Below are 19,604 nucleotides of genomic sequence, written 5' to 3'. Positions count from 1 at the left end.
CACCTCCTCGCTGGGTTAAGGAGCTATCATGATATCAATATGTGTAACAATAATAGATGGCTTGAGAAGGCTAAATAATGGATCCTCCCGTCTGACCTGCCAATTCAGAGACGTGTTCATCACCCAAAGGCAACAGACGAATTTGGCTCCTGTATCATTAATTTTCCTAAATGCACTAGAAAGCTGTGAAGTAGATTTTGTGCTGTGAACCTGTTTGAGCTTTTAAAGCCAGAGATAAATTGTTTCCATGCACTAGCATTACAGCCAAACATCTGTGAGTAATTAAAAAAATTGCTGAAGAATTTGGCTCTGAGTGAGGGAGGCATCTCTGAGAGCATGGATAGTGCTTTACAAGCCCACTGACTTGCCCTTGTAAATCTTGAGACAAGAATGAGTGTCATGTGAAATGATATAAGGCAGCAGGGATCAGTGAGCTAGATGGGCTGGGGAACTGTTAATTTTGGAGTTGGTTTTCTTTCTTACCAATCTAACTGCACAGAATGGACATCCAGATAAGCTGGGAAGACTGTGAGTAATTGAATCCCTCTTGCCCATAGTGGATCCCTGGCATCAAAGTCTATGCAAGCTTAACATGCACAGTATGGCAGGAGTGTTGAACGGTGGGACTGAGGGACATTGGAATTGCTCAGCAAAGGAGTCTAATCTAAAGTGGCACACACATGGTAAGGTAGAAGTGGGTGACATTGGGAAAATGGTCTCTCTAGGACCAGAACAGTGGGAGAGGCAGACAGTTTGTGAGGGACTGAGACACTGTCAGTAGTTACAAGCAGAGTAGTAAACAAATGCTGCTTGTTCAGGAGTTATGATGAGCTGGTGCCCCCAGCTTTGGATGCACTAGATGGACAACACCTCATACCTCTTCCTGTACTGCCCCAAGGTGCTGGACCCTTGCAGTGTGTGAGCCCTGAGTCCATGGCCAAGTCAGGTGGGTGAGGAGATGGGGCTGCACAGCTGGCGCTCTTTACAGGATCCAAAATGTGTATCTCTGTACTGGGGCACAGTACTGGGAATGAGTGGAGCTCCCTTATATCTTTGGTAAAGTGTACCTGTATGGCCTCACCCATGTGGAAAGGCAAATCTGGACAGCTTGGGAGACTGGTCAGCACAGTGACGTGAGGAATATCCAAAGGGAACTTCAGCAAAAGGACTCATGACAGCATGGAAAGAATTTGGCTGGAGAAAGAGACTGTGAAAGGGGAGCCAGCCTGAGCAATGCCTCTGTCACTGCCTCCCTGGGTGACACCAGGCTTCTTACTGGTACCTCACTCAGCTTGATCTACTGCAGATTGAATGAAAAATGCTTTGACATTTTACACTTGTTACTGCGTCACGTTGGCAGTAAGATAGTTAAGGGTCTCCCAGGGTTTCTGTGACAAGCCCCTTATTTGTGACATTTGATTTTTCTCCCAGTTCAATTGCAGATGACCTAAAGGTTTTTCAGCTCAAAGGCGTTTGATTTCCGAGGGGCACTGCGGAGATACAATTTATGACGATGGCTTATCATTTTTAGAGCTGCATAAGTGGGCCCTGTGTGTAGCAAACGAGGTGCAGTTCCTGTCTAAAGGAGCTGAGTGGCTGATTCAGAACCTTGCAATAGGCAGTAGTTAAACAGCCCACCTAGAAGAGCTACGGAGCAGGTAAGAAAGCTCCCAGACATCAGTGGGAGTGGGAGGTGGTCAAAAATCTTGTAGAGCGTGGCCAGAAATGTTGCACGAGGACAGATCCTGCTGCCATTGAATTGGTGTGTTGTCCTTGCACACATTGCTGCTGTCCTGGGGAAGAGGTTGGTAGATGGATTTATCTCCCTTGTGCTCAGGAAAAAAACAAGTCCTCACTTCAGTCTCTTCCATTTTTATTCCTTTTCTGGGCTGTGTGATATATTCTCCTTGCTTTCCCAGCCTGTTGTTTGACCTAACCCATCTGTTCCTGTTTCAGGTCCCCAGGATCTACTGGGAGCTCTCAACAAGGCGTGTCCTTCTCATGGAGTTTATGGAAGGGGGACAGGTGAATGACCGGGCCTACATGGAGAGGAATGGCATCAACGTCAATGAGGTAGTTTCTCAGCCATCTCTGAATTGGGTGTGCTGGGCAATGCAAAACTGATGTTGTTATCAACTGAGGTTAATGCAAAACAGAAGCTGACAGGACAGGAGGGGGCAGAAAAGCATGGAGCACATACAGATGTGAACAGCGCAATCGATCTGAGAGATCTCAGTTCTTGTGCTTCTGGGAAAAGTACACAACCCCTTTTGGGGAACACTCTCCAGTAGGCTGCACAGCTAGAGATCTTCAAGGAGACAGATAGTGAAAGGTGACTATGCTCTTATGTTACATACACCCATGTTTTGTTCCAAGATGGCAATTCCTGTTACCCTAAAGGAACAACTTCAGCATCTGATTATTTTTGTCTCTCTTTTTTCCTTCTCTTTCTTCTGTGTTAACTTTCTCCTTGAACAATGCATGGGATGTAGCGCTTATATGCCAACAGCTATCACCTTGTGCAGGAGATATAGGTCTTATATGATCACAGTTATTAGAGTGCTGGAGCCTCCGCCATGGTGCTTTGCATAATATTCTGACATGGGTTGTTTTCTTCTGCTTTACAAAATTTTTCTTTTGGATGCAACAGTTTGCTTCTTTGCTTTCTGGTCCTACAGACTGTGTAGTTTTGCAGTCCTTCATTAAACAGCTGCCAGATTTCATCCCTACAGAGAGGCTACATTTCCCTGATGAGTGAAATAGTTTGTATGTGTGGCATGAAGTCAGGAGAGCACTTTGGATTCTCTGCAGCTGGGAGATTCTTGAGGAAAAGAAGGTTCCCAGAAGGGCTGAGAAGATGCCAGTGGAAAGGGTTTTGAGCCACTGGACAGTGTGTCAAGCCACCTCTCCCAGTCAGTGAGTGCTGACCAAGGCACTGCTGCTTGCCTTTCCCTTTGTGCTCTTATCAACGAGCCTCAAAGCTGCAGTTGGTTGACTGGTTATCAAAGAGCTACGGCATAAAATCAATTGTACTTAATCTGTCCACCCACTTACCTCTGAAATCTGAACGCTTCCTCTCTCTCTGCTGTTCCTCCTCTCTGCTCCCTTTGTATCTATGGCAAAATTCATGTGGCATCAGTTAGAGACATGCCAAAGACCTCTCAAGGGAGGGGAAATGTGAGTTTGGTATGCGCCACAAGGAAAGAACATTAAGTGTATATTCTCAGATGCCTCCCTAAGTCAGCATGCAGGTCTTTCTCTGCCTAAATAGCTCAGCCAAATTACAGGTGGAGGACTGAGTAACTTGCCCGTTTCTCTTCACCTCTTCCTCCGCTCTTGTGCCCTGCAGAAGTCGATATTTTCTAGTAACCTCTGCAGGCAGAAAGGCAGGCACCTTTTCTCCACTGACATACGGGAAAGGAAGGTCTAAGGTTAAAGCAGATTTTGAGGGTGTCTTTCCATTGTAATTGTGACAAACAAGCCAAGGCCAATGGGTAATAGTGAACAATGCCCTCTTCCCTGCAAGGTGTCTGGTCTATTTTCATTCAAGGGACTTCTTAAATGAATACAACCTCACCTGTAGGTAGTGCAGTCTCTCTCCTTTCATATCTCCATCAGGAAGAATTTGGAGCATTTGGGTCACTGGTTTTCCTCCTCTCTCTCATCAGGGTATCACAGAGGTCATTGTCAGCTGATCAGAGGTAGACACAATTCCTTCTCTGTGTCTATTTTGTGCTGATGATCTTTCTTTGTATTTACCAAGATAAGTACCTCAATGAGGCATCTGGTCTGCAGAGACCACCATAGTGTGACTCTTGAGATCATGATAGTTCATGGACTTTGCCATCAAGAGAGATTTTAAAAGCCTCATCCATGGCACAACACACAGTCAGCTCCATTCACCTGGACAAGTCAACTGGTCAAAAGCAAGAGAGTCATTTCGTTGGGTGAGTTTATCCTATCCTTTTCTTCTGCTGTAAAGGCAGAGGTCAAGTCTAGCCCCACAGTGCTCAGGTACAATAGTGAATATTCCTCAAGTTTCGAAATAGTCAGTCAGAAAGGCTTGTTTTGATGCATTAGCAGGAGGACTCTTGAGAAATATGTACACTCAGATTTTGAGCTGGGCTTCCTCACAGTTCTTGGACAGCAGACCCATTCTGAGATTGAGGTAGCTAGCACAGTGTAGCTCCCTGGGACTTTGGTTGCTTCTTTGAATTTTCTCAAACTGCTTGAGATGGCAAAGTTGTCTGGAGAAGCCCAGGGAAGAACATTCTTTGCAATCTTCCATAGCTTTCTCCAGCCAGTCAGGGTGGAAAACTGAATGACATAAGCCTTTCAGTCGGATATTTTTCTGCCAATATGTGCCAAAATAAAGTAGAGAAGCAGCTAAGTTCACTTTTTCTAACTTGCAGAGGCTTTTGCTTGCGATAGAAGAGATTTAGGGTGAAAATTCAGCTCATTTTTTTGTTCATCCATGCCTTTGGGAAGGTTGTTTTGTGATGTCTTGGCACAATAGGTTCCATGTAGCAATGAAACCACATATTTTGCTGATTCTGAGCTGGTCTCTAAACAATAGCTAAGATGTAATTTTTAAAAAGTTATCAACAGACTTCTACTACTGCAAAGTATAAGCCTCAGAGATTTCTGGCAATCTGTCAGGTGTAGGATGTTACTGAGCTCAGTGGTAGGACTGAGTTTCTGCAAACTCTCCCAGTGCCTGTGCTGGGCTGTTCTTTCTTCCTTTTCTCTCCCCACTCCCTGAAATTAATGATTAACTTTTACTGATTGCCAATAAGCCAGCAGTATAAAGGAGGGAATACCGAGCCTGTCAGAATCATGGGATGGGGAATGAGGTCTGTTATTATGGCCACAGTAAGATGAGGTAGGAGCAGTGCACACCCCAGACCTCTCCGCTGGCAAGGTGCAGCAGATGGGGACAAATAGGACCAAGGTCCATTATCAGCTGCTGCTGTTGATTCCCTGGGTAAAGATGTCCTGGCATGGCATGGTGGTGAAGTGAGCAAAAGGCAGCAGACACTGAAAGGAGCATAAGAAGGGAGTGGCCGTGCAGGTTTCAAAACTATGACGTGGCTTATAATATACAGCAGTTCTGGCTTTCAAGACATGCATTAGCTCCCTATAAATCACCTCTATCTATCTATCTATCTATCTATCTATCTATCTATCTATCTATCTATCTACCTACCTACCTACCTACCTACCTACCTACCTACCAACCAACCAACCCCTCTATCATCTTACTCCATTTTGTTTTACTGGGCGGAGGAAGAGGCGTCTTCACTAAGCAGGATTTCTCTTGTGTGACAATGCAGCCTTGAAAAGCGAACTGAGCCTCTCTCCTCTAAATGGAAAGGATCCCTGAGGTGAAAGCTCCCTTCAAACCAGGTTACTGACATTTACTTAATACCGTCTGTAGCAGGATTATCATTAAAGCTGCCCAAAAGCACATTAATCTCTCGGGATCCATCCAAGCGCTGGGTTGTAATGGCATTTAATCAGAGAAGGCTTTGATTTCTAAAGACGAGTGCAAACACTGAAATATCTGCCTGTGGAACAGTTACTTATTCATGTGCAAGTGTAACTGAGGATGAGCATGCGGCTAGGATATTGACAGTGGGAGGGAAGCCTGGAGAGGGGAGTTATCAAGAAATGAGCTGACATGAGTTTTGAGGGAAGACCAGGACATGGCAGGGTTAAGAAGGGGGCATCTCGCAACTGGGTTGTTCCTGGTTCAAGACACAAGAGCAGACTTGGTAGGGAAGATACATTTGGAAGAGGTGGGTAGAGCGGAGAAGGGAAGGAAAACAGACTGAGGGGCTCTCAAGATGTTTGTAGCGTACTGTATGCAGGACAGAAGGAAGGACAGCAAGGCTACTTAAAGCATGGCTTTTAAAGAAGATCCCAAATGGCACAAATGCTTCTTTTTTGCACGCATTCTGATTTTACCAGATTCATTTAGAGAGACCCTGTCTGCATACAAATCTTAACATTATCTCTGATCTGCTGTGTGGGTCTTTCTTGTCCCTCCTTGTGGATGCTCTGCCTGTCTCCACAGAGGCTGCTGGATCAGCAGGCTGTGAGAGTTGTAGAGCTTAACAGATGCACTCATGGCATGTGCTGTATTGCCTCCAGCTAACCAGCCAGCTCAGGTAGCCAAGTGTAGAGTCCCCCATGATTGCCCTGGCTTGGACCTGAGTCAGGGAAAGGAAATGATGCCATGTACTTCAGCTCACTAAGAGCCTGGTCATGAGCCATGGATGATTCAGCAGTCAGGAAAGTGTTTTGTCCAGCTGAGAAGTGAAAGCAAACAGCTAAGGTACTTAAGATGAGCTACTGTGCATGATTATTGCCATCTGTCACCCCATCCTACTGTGGCTTTTTGCTTTCTTCTGTTACTAAATGGGTTCTGCACTGGAACGATATCTCTTAACTCGATAAAGAGCCCAGCTACCTTCTCATGGTTGACAGCTTTGCAACTTGAAATATGCTTTCAGTGTGTGATTTACCCTTCTGCCTTGTAGCGGCTAAAATTTAAGTGGTATTTCCCAGGGTGGGATCCCTTTTGTCAGCGCAAGTGTGGAAACCTCTCATGTCTCAAGTATTTGTGCTTATAACACTCAAGTGTTAGATGAAATGGAGCATGGAGAAGAGCACTGTTTCTGGGGAAAACAGCTATTCTTGCTCTTTGCACCTGCTGATTTAGTCTGGGGAGAGGTTTCCTTGCAGATTCTCCTACATTTCCTATTGCCTGAAGCTTAATGAAAATTCACAAGGCACTGGTAGGCAACGATAGTGACCTCCAGCATTTCCAGCTTCTGAACTGTGCAAAGACACCAGGTAAAAGAGTTGTTACACACGAACCAGTTTCTTACTGAAAATCAGTCTCAATCATCAGTGTTGATCAATTGCTTAAGCCTCAGCAAGGTGCTTTACATTAAATCCGAGGAAATACGACTACATTTAAAGTGAAGGAAAAATGATCCCCATGGCCACTTTGGATCTGACAGAGATGCAAGAAACAATTAAATAAACAGTGACTGGTCTTTTCTACCTGTGTCCTTCTGAGAATCTGTAGAAATTTATCAAGTTAGTCCCTCGGTTCCCTGGGCACATGAGTCAGAATATTTCTCCCCACCTAAATGACATGGAAGATGGGGCATTGAACAGGAAAATAATTTCCTCAGTCCCCAACAGAGAGTACAGGGCATGCTAAAAGTACACTCCAGGAGTCCTAAAATCTATTCCTGTATCTTAAAGACATTGTGTGTGTCGAGACATCACCTTACTGTGATGCTAGATCAGTGCACAGTGATAGTACTGCATTACAGACCAGTGTGAAATTGGATCTCGTGTGTGTGACCATCCTAATCTGCTATGGACAAGAGCCATTTCAGAGCAGAGACACAGAACTCCAAATTGTGGCTATTCTCCATCTGCACCCTTTGCTAATTTGACACCAGTTTAATTGGGCAGGATTGCCCTAGCAGGATTAAGCAAACCCTTAGATGATGGTTGTAATAACAACAATGAAAGAAAGCAAAAACCCAATACACTCTTCAATCCAATTAACCTTCGATTAAGGTTCCAAAATCAATGCTATTATTTTGGCCTGAGGAGGTAATATTGAGCCCTGAGAAATGAGCTGCACAACGACCTTTACTTTTAATGAGATCAATAGAAGTTAGTGTCGCCATCTCTTAAAATAATTGGCAAATATTACAGGCAAATTAAGGCCAGAGACTAGTATCTGCTCCTGATCTAAAGAGACAGTCACAGATGGAGATGGGACAGGAAGGGATGATGCCCTATCAGGTAGTTTCATCTGTGACTTATCGGGGGCAGGCAGTGAGATCAGCTCTACAGGACCATGTCATAGGATTTTTTTCTTTGTCTTTCTTCTTCATGTCAGTTGGAGCCATAGAGCCAGGACCACTCCAGCTCACTCACAAGGCCAGGAAAGTTATCAGTGACTTTCCCTAGATAAACCAGGCTGATTTGTTACATTGCAGCTACCCAGGAACATGATATATGCGCTGTAGGAGTATTCACAGGCTCAAGTTTGCACGCATTCTTTCCTTTCTGAGAGGTTTCTTGCTAACTGCTGCGTATTGGTGTTTGTAAAGATACTCATTTGTGATGGACTTTCCAACGTTCTGTTATTGTCAGGTTGCTCTGTCAGCTGCATGTGCTGATTTGTTAAGAGGAGAGTTGCATACAGGGGCTGGTGTGTGCCTGGGGCTTTGTTGCTATGGGGCTGTATGCAAGGGAATATAATACGGGTTCATCAAAAGTAGGTCATAGTGGATCATGCGAGGGTAACAGGTTGTCTAGGCTTTCAAAATTGATAGCAGCAACAGTTTGCAGCTGTGTATGTATACAAGAAGAAATATATGACTGCTGCTACCTATATTACAGCTTGGGATCCTCTGAATTAGATGACAGAAATGCAGCAGGTGTGCTTGGTGAAATATGTGGTGCACTGGGTATGAGTTGGTTAACTAGAAAAGGTGGGAATTAGTAGGGAAATTGCAAAGTAGGTAAGAAACTGATAGTGGCAATGGTGGAGAGAAATTACCATAATGGAGTTTTGTGAGGTTTGCTTTTCAAACTGATCTTATTTAATAAATTCAGTGATGACCTCGACACAAACAGAACTGTGTGAAGGAGGTGGTTGATGACACCAAGTTCGGAGGTTCTGTCATTGTAGAGGAGGACCAGAATGGCAATAGCACTTGGTGGCCTTGAGGACTGTAGTGATAGAAAGGGATAAAAATGAGCAATACCAAGTGAAAAGCCATATGCTTAAAAACTAATAAGATTTTCTTAATATGCTGGGAGTTTATCAGAGGAAAGTGACATGTTAGAATTAACTTTGGGATATTAGTCAATCGCAGGGCAAGTGTGTGCGATTGCGACTGTGTAAAAGGCAGGTTGACTCCTCAGACACAGCAGATAAAGGAGCATCCTGTGGAAGTGCGGCAGTATTTATGCTGTATTTATGCTGATAATTATCTTACTGGTGAACACAATGGAGTAGTAAATACTGGAGAGGGAAGGAACTAGTTAAACTCTAGGGTTATGTTAGCTAAGGAAATTATTTAAACTGGACATCATTAAATTTAATCTGGGATTTAGGGGAAAGGGTCTGACCACCTAAAGAGTGAATTTTTGGAACAGCCTCTGAAGTCATGCTTTCTGTCTTACTTATTTCCACTGAACTTGACCGGTTTATAGAGAGGCTGTGTGATACTGTACAATAACAATCCTTAATGTCTGCACTGCATTCTTATTTTCTTCTGTATTGGCTTGTAATTCATGTAGGATAATTTGTGACATGTAGCAGCCTTGCCATATTGAGTACATAAAATTAACTTAAGTGCTTAGTTTGGTGAAGAGTTACTCCAAGTCTGTCTGTTATACATGTTCTCTGTCACTCCATTATTTTTGCCCAGGCTGCTGACTCTCCATTTCGTCATCTGCAATCTGCTTATTCCTCAGCTACAGTTTTTTAAAAATTAAAACCTTGGGCTGAAAATGTGTGGTTTGCCTGACCATAGCGTCATGGTCATGTCACGCAATGTGGCAATGGCAGGTTGCTATTTATATTGACTGGTGAGGCCACAGGTTCACTTGGAGACTGTAGTCATCATGTTCTGCTGCAGCACAGACAGACAAAATTAACTTTTAGGCAATAACACCCCTTCTGGCAACAGGCAAGGACATACCTCTGGTCAGAGCCGGAGTCTGGTGTTATCCTGACTTATCAAGCTCAGCTCTGCTTGCTGACTAGCATAGATTTTTTTCTTATGTGTTATGCCTAAATTATGTCGTTCTCGATTACACCCCTTTCTGCTTAGTTGTATTTCTTGTAGCACACCCAGTGCTACAAGTGCTTCTGCTTCCTTGCTATTCAAACCTTCTATCGTCGGTAGGCTGCCTCTCCTCTGCCATTCCTTAGCCAACTTCGAAATCTTCAGCTCTTTTAATCTTTTTCCCAAGTAAATTTCTCCTGCATCCTGCTAATTTATTTGCTTTTTCTGAACTCACTCTGTGTAGTCTGCATCTCTCTGTTAATGAGGTGTCTGGAAGTGAATGCAGGATTCCAAAGGTGATTATTATTTTTTTATTTTGTGCAGTAGAACAATGCTGGGGGACCCTGGTAATGATAAGGACCTCATTGTGTTGGCTGATAAACAGGGAAAGGACTGATGACCTGGCTGTGTCATGACAAAAAGCCTGTGTGTTTACTTTGGTCTTTGCTTCTGTAAATCACTGCAACCTTTTGTCTAATTTGTGATGCACCTTCACTCCTGGTTCTTACATAGCCTAAATACATGCTGAATTCCTCCCTTCTTCTGAGTAGAGGTTTTCACAAGTTTGTTTTCTTGTTTCACCTAACTGCATTCTTCCAAAGGAAATTCTGTGTATGTTATTTATCCAGTGGCCTTCTCAATAAGGGTGGAATAAAGGCCTATAGTGACGGGGCACAGTACTGGAGAATTAACGTATATAAAGGTTTTGTGTTTTTTTCCTAAGCTTTTTCTCTAGAAACATAAACTCCTTTTGTCTGAATTATAATGATAGGTCAGTATTCACACATTACACTCTAAGCCCTAGAAATATAAACTTCCTTTTTTGTTTAGAATTTGACAGTATTGGTGCCCTCTGTCTTAATTTAATTTTTATCCTATTTTAGAGGTATGTCAACAGACAAAAATATGGAAAAATACTTCAGTGTGTAGCACAGCTCCATCTCTTACCACTGGGTAATTTTTTTTTTTCCATAAATCTGTGTAACGTATCTTCTGAATGCTAACTAAATTGTACAGAGTGTGTTCCTCTTTTTTAAAGAAGTCATAAAGTCTAGTTTCAATGAATTAACTACTGCAGGTACTCAAGGTTGCATGCTGGGGAAGAGGTAAATATAAGTACAGCAGGGAAGGGAGAGAGGATGGGGATCTTGCAGTGAAGATTGTCTTGTACCTGAACAGGGTATGGTCCCTCTGTTTTTTTTCATGGTAAGATGGGAAGAAGAATTCCAAGCTTCTTTTGTGTCACATCGTGGGCTGCAAAAGACTATGACCACAGATCTGTTCAGTAACCTGTCTGCCGATGGTGACTCAGGATGGGAGACCTCCTGCTCCTGGAGCCTACAGCCATTCAATAAGATGCTGTTATGAGGGTGGTGTGGGTAACTCGGTGAGAGGTTTTTTTGTAGGATCCCAGGATGTCTGAGATTGGAAGGGACCTCATGAGGTCTGCTATCAAACCTCCTGCTAAGGCAGGGTCAGCTATGAGGTCAGGCCAGCTTACTCAGAGTGTTATCCAGTCAGGTCTTTAAAACCTCCAAGGATGGAGATTGCACAACCTCTCTGGGAAACTTATTCCACTGCTTGACTTTCCCAACCTATGCCATTACCACAGCACAGAAGGAGAATCTGCTCTCTTTGAAGCAGCCCATACTCCAGTGCCCCAACTTAATAGCTTTCCAGGCTTTAGTCATGACCAACCAACAGGTTTGCAGAACTGCCAGCCCTTGTCTGGACTTGTGTTTAATAGGTATGAGGCATCAAGTTGTGCCACAGGTTGTCCCCAGGTCCTCATCTTCAATAATTCTACGCTCTTCCAGGTCCCTGCAAGGCAAACAGCTGAGGAAGAGAGGGCAAAATGTGGTTTGCCCAGTGTGTGCACAGGTGTCATGGTTGATACTATGATCAGTCTTGATGTCCAAGTTCATTCCTCCTGGTGTACTCATCCCTGGGAGGCTGTGTGAATGAGTGACTGGCTTAAAACAGATGATCTGGCATGTCCTTGGATTGTCAGCAAGTGCTACTCAGCTCTTCTAGGAGGTCACAGCACCTGGTACTTTGGTCCTATCCAGTTTTAGAGCTTGTTCATCTAGGAGACATATAAGAGTCACTTCATTGCTCCAGTGAATGATCTCTGCTGATGATTCAGAAGGGAAATGTCATTCTCCTCAGTCAGTACTTAAAATAACACCTGCGTGGCATTACAGGAGACCGCAGGGCTGTGCTACACCACCTGTGTGGGTGATTCGGCATTGGGACAGCATTCTCTATGATTCAGCAGTGGCTCCACGTCCCACTTGAGGGATGGAGGGTTGTCCCACCTGGTCCTACAGCTGTCCCTGTTGGTGTGCTGTGTGAAGGATTCCCGGTCTTTCTCCTCATTGGTAGTTACTTGGACACTATTCATAATGAATGCTCTTCTCAGAGGTGGACGCATTTCAGAGGTGCATAAAGCAAGCCCTTTGGTTTTCTGTTTGGTTTTCTGCAGGTCAAGCTGTTGTTAGTATCCCTATTACCTCTTCTACCACCTCTGTTTATGGGGACAGCTGCCTGTTTGCTGCTGACTAGACACTGTGTGTCTGGGGACATGCTTGGAATCATTTATAACGATTGTCTTTTAATTGCTTGTTCAGCACTCCACTGTGGAGCACTGTGCCGCTCTCTGATGGCAGGGAGGGCCGGCGGTGGGATGTCAGGGCGAGGCTGCTGTGTTAGTACATGGTGAGGAATTGATTGGCCCTGGGGATGTTTGCTTGCTCCTAGGAGGTTTTTAACTTTAATAACATCTCTTGGTGATAAGGAGCAGCAGCATGGAGGGACACAGCAGTGACAGGATGATTTAAACAGCCTTTCGGTGCTGCTTCATCTTCACAGACATCACAAATCAGATTAGCATGGGTCTGAGGAAAGGAAGGGGGAAAGTGGGGGACAGTGTGATGGAGGGAGAGGAGAGGGAACCCATGTTCATTCTGGTAAGCAGATGGACAGGCTGAATCTCCTCCTACCCCTTCTCTGCTGGGTCCTGCTGCTGTCCATGGATGGAAACACCTGAGTTTTCCTCCAAGCTGTCTCTCACCCACCCCAGCAGCTCTTTCTATGCCTTCCCTGTGAATTCCTCTCTGACCCTATCTGCTGTCTCACTTTCCTCCTCATTACCAGAAAGTCCATTCCTACTCACAGGTATTTTCTCTTTTTTATGCCAGGCAAGTGTCCTTAAATAAATGCTGACTCCACAAACACCTTCATGGTGGTCCCTGCATGGATCCTTCCCTGAATGCCGTGGGTCACCCCACAGTAGCTACCAGCAGCCACCCTGTGCATTTGCCAGTGTGCGGAGCTGCAAGAGCTCTGCGTGGGGACTGCAGCACATACCAGACCCTCGCTCCCCGCAGGGTTGTCAAGTGGGGGCTGCTTCCCCTCCCCGGCAGGCACCCTGCTGTGTGTGGCAGTGTGTGACCATCCCTTGTCTCCTCACAGATCTCTCGGAACCTGGGGAAGCTCTACAGTGAAATGATCTTTGTGAATGGCTTTGTGCACTGTGACCCGCACCCAGGCAACGTGCTAGTGAAGAAGTGCCCAGCCTCTGGCAAGGCCCACATTATCCTCCTGGACCATGGGCTCTACCAGGTACGTAGCTATGGGGGGCTTCCAGGGCCTTGTGAGGCTGCCTGCGGGTGTCACGCTGAATGAGCACACACAGCTGCAGCCTTGCCCCCCTAAGCCTATATAAATACATTTTTCCTATTACTCCTGTAACCCTCCAAGGATATTTCCTGGCTATGAAATAGGGGATAGCACACAGCTATGGGGCACAAAGCTTCCCCCTCCCAGCTCGCTGTGCTCCATGGACTTCTGGGGGCCATGTCTCCCTCTCCAGGTGCTGAGCGACTCATTCCGCATGGACTACTGCCGCCTTTGGCAGGCCCTCATCAAGGCCGATATGAAGAGGGTGCAGAAGTACAGCCGTCGACTCGGGGCAGGGGATTTGTACCCTCTCTTTGCCTGCATGCTGACTGCCAGATCCTGGGAGTCTGTCAACAGGGGCATTGACCGGTCACCAGTCTCAGCCAGCGAGGTAGGTCCTGTGTGCCCTTCCCAATCATGTGCCCTTCCTTCTCCTCGGGTATCTTTCTTTGTCATAACCACTTGCACCACTGATATCACAGCGATGCTGGGCAACCTCTGGCAGCTCTGTAGCAAATTCTGCCTTGATAGCTGAGCTAGAAAAAGCCAGGACTCCTTCTGCAATGTGTTTTATAGTGGCTGAACTCAATTTCCTAGTTTCGCTTGTCATAGGCTGCTTAAATTTGGTATAATATTTTAATAGCTAAGTGTTCACCAGTTCTGGCAGGGGAAATGTTTGTAGATCAGCCTTTTCTGAAAAAAGTGTTAAGTGCAGGTGTGCAGGGAACCATCAAGGAGGATAGGCTAAGGTAGAGGAGACATAAAGGCTTAGTGGGAAGACATGAGAAGGATAATGCATTATCAGTATTCATGTAAATGACTATCAGCACTGATACAAACTCCTAAAAACCCTTGGAAATTACCTCCCAATCAGAAACCCTATTAACTTGGAGTCAAGGTTGCTTAACTGCAGATCCTGTCAACTCAATCACTACAAATCTTGGAAATTGCCACTTACATTCTCCACCCTTTCCTATCCACACATCCTTCTCACACTTCCTCACACTCCTGATATACACACACTGCCTTAAGAATAGTAGCAGCCCCTGCCAACTGTGCTGTTTTTAGAGATGAGCATATAGTGATGTGATTTCAGCCAATGTACTAGTGTCTGTAGGTAGAAACATGTTGTATCCTATGGTTTGTTTTTGTCTGCACACATTTGTAGGAGCGAGGATGGAATTCATTTAAGTAGCATTGTAATACTGTCCTATGAAATTGTCTTCTGGAAGTTCCTTCAGGTTGGTGCTTCATTTTGATTGATGTGGCAGAACTTGCTGCACTGGCTTGCCATTTTCCGTAGCAATGAGTAGGTCAGATAGATACCTTGGGTAATGGACCCCCCCACCCAGTAATTTGATTGCTTCCTACCTGAGTTAACTTTCTGCATATCAGAAATAATACAGTGACTGTTTAGCAGATCTGTGCTTGATCCGGTGAGTTCTGGAGCTGGTAGCTCCAGGAAAAAATTCAGAGGCACCAAAGCGAATTGACACAGAGCTGGCTCTAATACTACAAGGCTGAATCCGAGCCAATAAGCAATGTTTATCCTAAACTGGCTTATGAAAGTTATGCCAGAGGTGTAACTGCAGCCTCATGGTGCCTTGTCTAAAGTGCTAATGAACTTTGTCACTGAGGTGAATTGCATGTATGGAGCCAGCTCTGTTGTCTTTGCCTACATGACACAATTGATGCTGAAACTGGAATATCTTGCAGAAGATAATGGGGAGCTGAGCAGATTTGCTGTGGCATTAGGAAATGAGCTGCTGCTTGCCCTTAGTTTAAATGTGAATTTGAAAGATTTTATCAGCACCAAGAGCCGAGTGCTGTGTAGGCAGGTACCATCAGCACAGAGCTCCAGCGAATGTGCTTGAGGATGTATGGACACAAGAGTAGCCTGTGAGACGAGGAAGCAACCCTCCTGAAACAAGTCTTACCTGTAGTGCTGTGTCCAGTCTGGGGCACTGCATCTCAAGAAAGGTTTGATGAAGCTAGGGTGAGTACAGTAAGAAGTTACAAGGACTAGTGGTCAAGTAAGATGCAACCCATGAGGTAAGTCTGAGCAAGTTAGGGCAGAAAAAGTTTAGAAAAGCACGGGTCAAGAAGAGTTGTAGTAGTGATTTTCCAATCTGTTAAAGGCTGCTGCAAACAGGACAAGAACTAATGGGTTTAAATTCAGCTAGGGAGATTGGGGTTAAACATGAGAACAGCCAGATCTAACAGCAAGGCCAGTGAAGCACTGGTGCAGATGGTCCGGAGAGGCTTTGAGTCACATCACTGGAGAGTTTTAGGAACAGGCTAGGCAAGTGCGTGAGGACTGCCATAGGTGTAGTTGTTCCTGCCTTAAGCCAAGGCCAGGCAGCTGACCGCTCAGGGTGGCTGCTAGCCTCATCTCATCTGATTTTATGATTGTGTTTTGCTGCATCCTGCAGCAGCCTCAACGACTGCAGCCAAGGGGCTTTTCTCAGGTCCTGTGGCATAGCTCATTTCTTCCTCTGCGCACAGACTTCACCCTTGACAGAAAATGACAGTTCTGATGACAGATCATGTGGTTGTTTTGTGATGTGGACAAGCAGCTGGAGCTAAAAATAAAAAGAAAAGAAATAGAAAAGGGAACCTATGTGTGGAAAATAAAGTAGGCTCTGCAGTGATGCTGGCTAGGATAAGGGGTATCAGATAATCAGGGAGGAATTTTCTGCCAACAAATAATGGAACAAAACATTTAAGATTTAGGAAAGCTAAGCAACTTCTTGCTGAAGCTTTGTATATTTGGTCAGTGATAGAGGAAGGAGGACACAAAGATTTATTTGTCAGCAGCAAAGCAACCATGGTGGTGTGTGAGCTGTGTTACAGCTCTGACCATCACGACCTGCACACTCGATCTGTGCAGGTCTGTTCCTTTATAATAAGTCTGAAGTTCACAAAGAGTGAGTGTGAGATCCCATACTGTGAAATACAGGCCATCCATCCCTCATTCCAGAAGAGGGAAGGTTTTAGGGCTGTCCTTCCCCACAAAGGAGCCTCCTTCCTGTAAGAAGTCATTTACTGCCCTCTGCACGTGTCCTGCTGGATTCTGGAGATTTCACGTGTTCCAGGGACTTCTATTTGGATTTGCTGATCCGTGTCATGGCCTCTGTAGGAAGAGGTAGGGACACAGTATGCCTGTGGGATCAGCTCCACACTACACTGTGCTACATTTACTGGGACAGTGGGGGAACTGTCAGATCTAAAAAGAGGCAGGAGAGTCTTGGCTGTCTTGCAGGCTATGGTGGTTCATGTTTGGAGGGAAGCCCATCTTAAGTGGCTCAGGCTGTAGCCCATTGTTTATCACCGGGATCTTACCACGGGCAGTGTACTTGTTGGACGCTGGGGATCAAGGAACATGAAGGATCACCCCAAGCCTATCTTGGTCTTCTACTCTTTCCTTAAGCGTCTGCTACTGGCTGCTGCCAGACAGGATATGGGTCTAGATAGACCCTTAATCTGACAGGTGACAGTATTTGATATTTTGGGTTAGCATGATGCTTAATTGCATAATGCTTTCTCACCTCTGCTGATTTCTGTTGAGGACAGAGGACTAAACTAGGCCTTGGAAAAAGCTTCATCAGTATAGCCTAAAGCAATCTGTTGCATGGGACAGCAAAACAAGAAGCAGCCTGGTTGTCATTGCAGCATGCCTTCACCTTCCTGAGCAGTGCTGTGCTACCTGCAGCTCTGCCAGCTTTGGGGGTGGTGAGGTGAGACTTAGAAGGCGGCAAGGGCAGTAATGAGACGTGGTTGCTGTGGGCTGCCTGGGGCCAAGAACTGAGATAGCAGCAAGTGCCCTGTTCTTCTGAGAGGCTGTTAATCCTGCCAGTGAGGGGACAGGGCCTTACCTCACTGAGAGGAAGGTGGGCTATGGCAAGAGTGATCTGTGACTGTCCTGTGAGTGCTTGGGACAGCCAGGTGTCTGCAGGAAAGCAGACCAAAGAGCTCTTTAACTTCTGGCCTAGAGTCATGGTCTGGAAAAATACCGTCTCCTCCTGCCAAATCTCAGCGGCATCTGGATCTGCATTTCCCCATGCACTTTCAGCTTCTCTCTCCTTTCTCCCTGACATGACCCGGCTGGCCGCAGGACGTGGAGATCCGGTCCAACGCTGCTGCTTACCTACCTCAGATCACCCAGCTCCTCAACAATGTCCCCCGCCAGATGCTGCTGCTGCTGAAGACCAATGACTTGTTAAGGGGGATTGAGTCAGCCCTGCACACGCGGGCCAGTGCCAGCTCCTTCCTCAACATGTCTCGCTGCTGCATCAGAGCTGTTTCCACGTGAGTCTCTTCTCCAGGCACCAGAGGCCAGATATGGAGCAGCATGGGTTGTCTGTCTGTGGGGGTCAGGAGCTGGGGATGGATCCCAGGGCCAGCAGGCCAGCCAGGGTGCAGTCCCACAGCAGCTGAACAAGGTGAGCAGGACAGACCCTGAGGTGGTGGTCAGGTCCAATCAAAAGTCTGTATCATAATGCAACATCATGTTGACAGGGCAGGTCCAAGGTCAAACCAGAAAGTCAATCTGTAGATCAGGTCTAGTGGTTGTCATGCAGGTCCATGGTGACAAAACAGGGCTGAGGTCAAGTCAAGAGGTCAGCACGTGAGTTGAGGTCCAGGTCAAGGGGCTTCACAGCAGGACATCAGCTGGGGACCATTACTTCTCCGGGAGTAGTAGCTCAGGCAGGGACTGAAGGTGCAGACCTGAGATTAACTGGGGCTCCTGGGCTTATGAGCAGAGGGTTGGGGGAGGTCCCAGGGTAGTCAGGGCCATTAAAGCTTATTAGAGCCCCACACTCAGGGTCCTGACAAGGCCTAACTTGACCTCTTGACCTCTTACTCTTAGCTGTGGACCTCTCCCCATCATTAGCACATCTGCTGTGGTCCTAGCCCTGCTCAGTTACACGTCTCAGCCTCTGTGCTGTTATGATGCTCATCAGCCTCTCCAGAGGACAGGTCTGTCACCCTGGGACTGGGGACAGGGATGGCGTTGGAGGCCGTAAGGTAAAGGTTTAGGGTTTGGCCCTTCCAAGGGAGGGGAAGGGGCTTCCTACCCATTACAGGCATCACCACTGGGAAGTATTTGTGGGTAGGAAAGATCTGCAAGTTCACTGCTGCCAGTTTCTGCAGCCTGATTGAGGGACTAGGGCTGACTGTAAAGATCAGGCTGATGTTTAAAGCCAGGAACAGGAGTCGTGCAAGTGATTTCCATCTGTGAATCTTATGAGTCAATGCAATTCTTTCTCAGATTCCTCCTCCTTGCAGAAGAAATAACAGTTATTTCTCTGGCTGATGAGGGACCCACGAAGCCCAGTTAACCTCTGCTTCTAAAGAAAGGTGGAGAATTATTTTTCCTGGAATCAGTTTATCAGGATTGCTGGACTCTTATGAGTGTGCTACCAGAAAGGCTATAGGGGTGTGCACCTGTCCCTGTTAGCTGCAGAAGCTGGTCATAGAAGCAGAGGATGCCATGGCCCAGGGTCACTATGCACAGTGGGAAGAGAATCGGGCTCACAAGGGAGCAGGCTGCCTCTCCCGCTACTCCCAGGGGTCCCCACTGCTGGTGATTCTCCAGATGTGGGACGTTCCCCTCCCCTGGGCAGAGTCAGTTGTACTGAAGATGTAGGACAGGCCTGGCTATCCTGCCGGGCTGCATCCTGCTGGATCTAATGTGGCTGTTTCTCTCATTCTAGGTACCAGAGGAGCAAGAGTCACTCGCTTTACAGGAGGGCTCAGGTCTCCCTCACAGAAGCCCTGAGTCTGTGGCAGATCAACTTGTATGAACTCTTCCTGTGGCTGAAGGGGTCCCGGCTGGGGAACTGGGTCATTGCTCTCCTGAGCTGGATGCACCATTCCACATACTGACATGAACTGGTGGGAGATGCCCGGGTGCTCCCGTCCCTTCTGCTCTCCACAGCACATTTGCCTTTCTGACTGTTTCTGTCTATTCTGTGGGCTATTTTTGGGTCTTGTTCCACATTACACGCTGCAATGTCCTTGCCTTTTACAGCATTAGCTTTCTCTGTGGCGCTGAGAGGTGGAGTCAGTACCAGAGCGCTGCTGTTT

The 19,604-nt window shown here is 46.2% G+C and overlaps 1 protein-coding gene across 1 annotated transcript in view; it reads left to right on the top strand.

Moving 5' to 3' along the window:
* Positions 1–19,403, top strand: part of ADCK1 (aarF domain containing kinase 1) — a gene marked incomplete at both ends in the record, with an annotated part of 83,694 nt that extends 64,291 nt beyond the window's left edge. The window contains 5 exons of the mRNA XM_082001064.1: positions 1,957–2,073; positions 13,308–13,457; positions 13,708–13,905; positions 17,629–17,822; positions 19,232–19,403. Coding sequence (XP_081857190.1) covers positions 1,957–2,073; positions 13,308–13,457; positions 13,708–13,905; positions 17,629–17,822; positions 19,232–19,403 — 831 coding nt within the window. The remainder of the gene's footprint in view (positions 1–1,956; positions 2,074–13,307; positions 13,458–13,707; positions 13,906–17,628; positions 17,823–19,231) is intronic.
* Positions 19,404–19,604: the final 201 nt, after the last annotated feature.

Source organism: Phaethon aethereus (assembly GCF_964289735.1).
Source record: "Phaethon aethereus genome assembly, chromosome: 5".
NCBI classification, from domain to species: Eukaryota; Metazoa; Chordata; class Aves; order Phaethontiformes; family Phaethontidae; genus Phaethon; species Phaethon aethereus.
The sequence above is the reverse complement of the archived record's forward strand: the minus strand, read 5'-3'. Positions and strand labels throughout refer to the sequence as shown.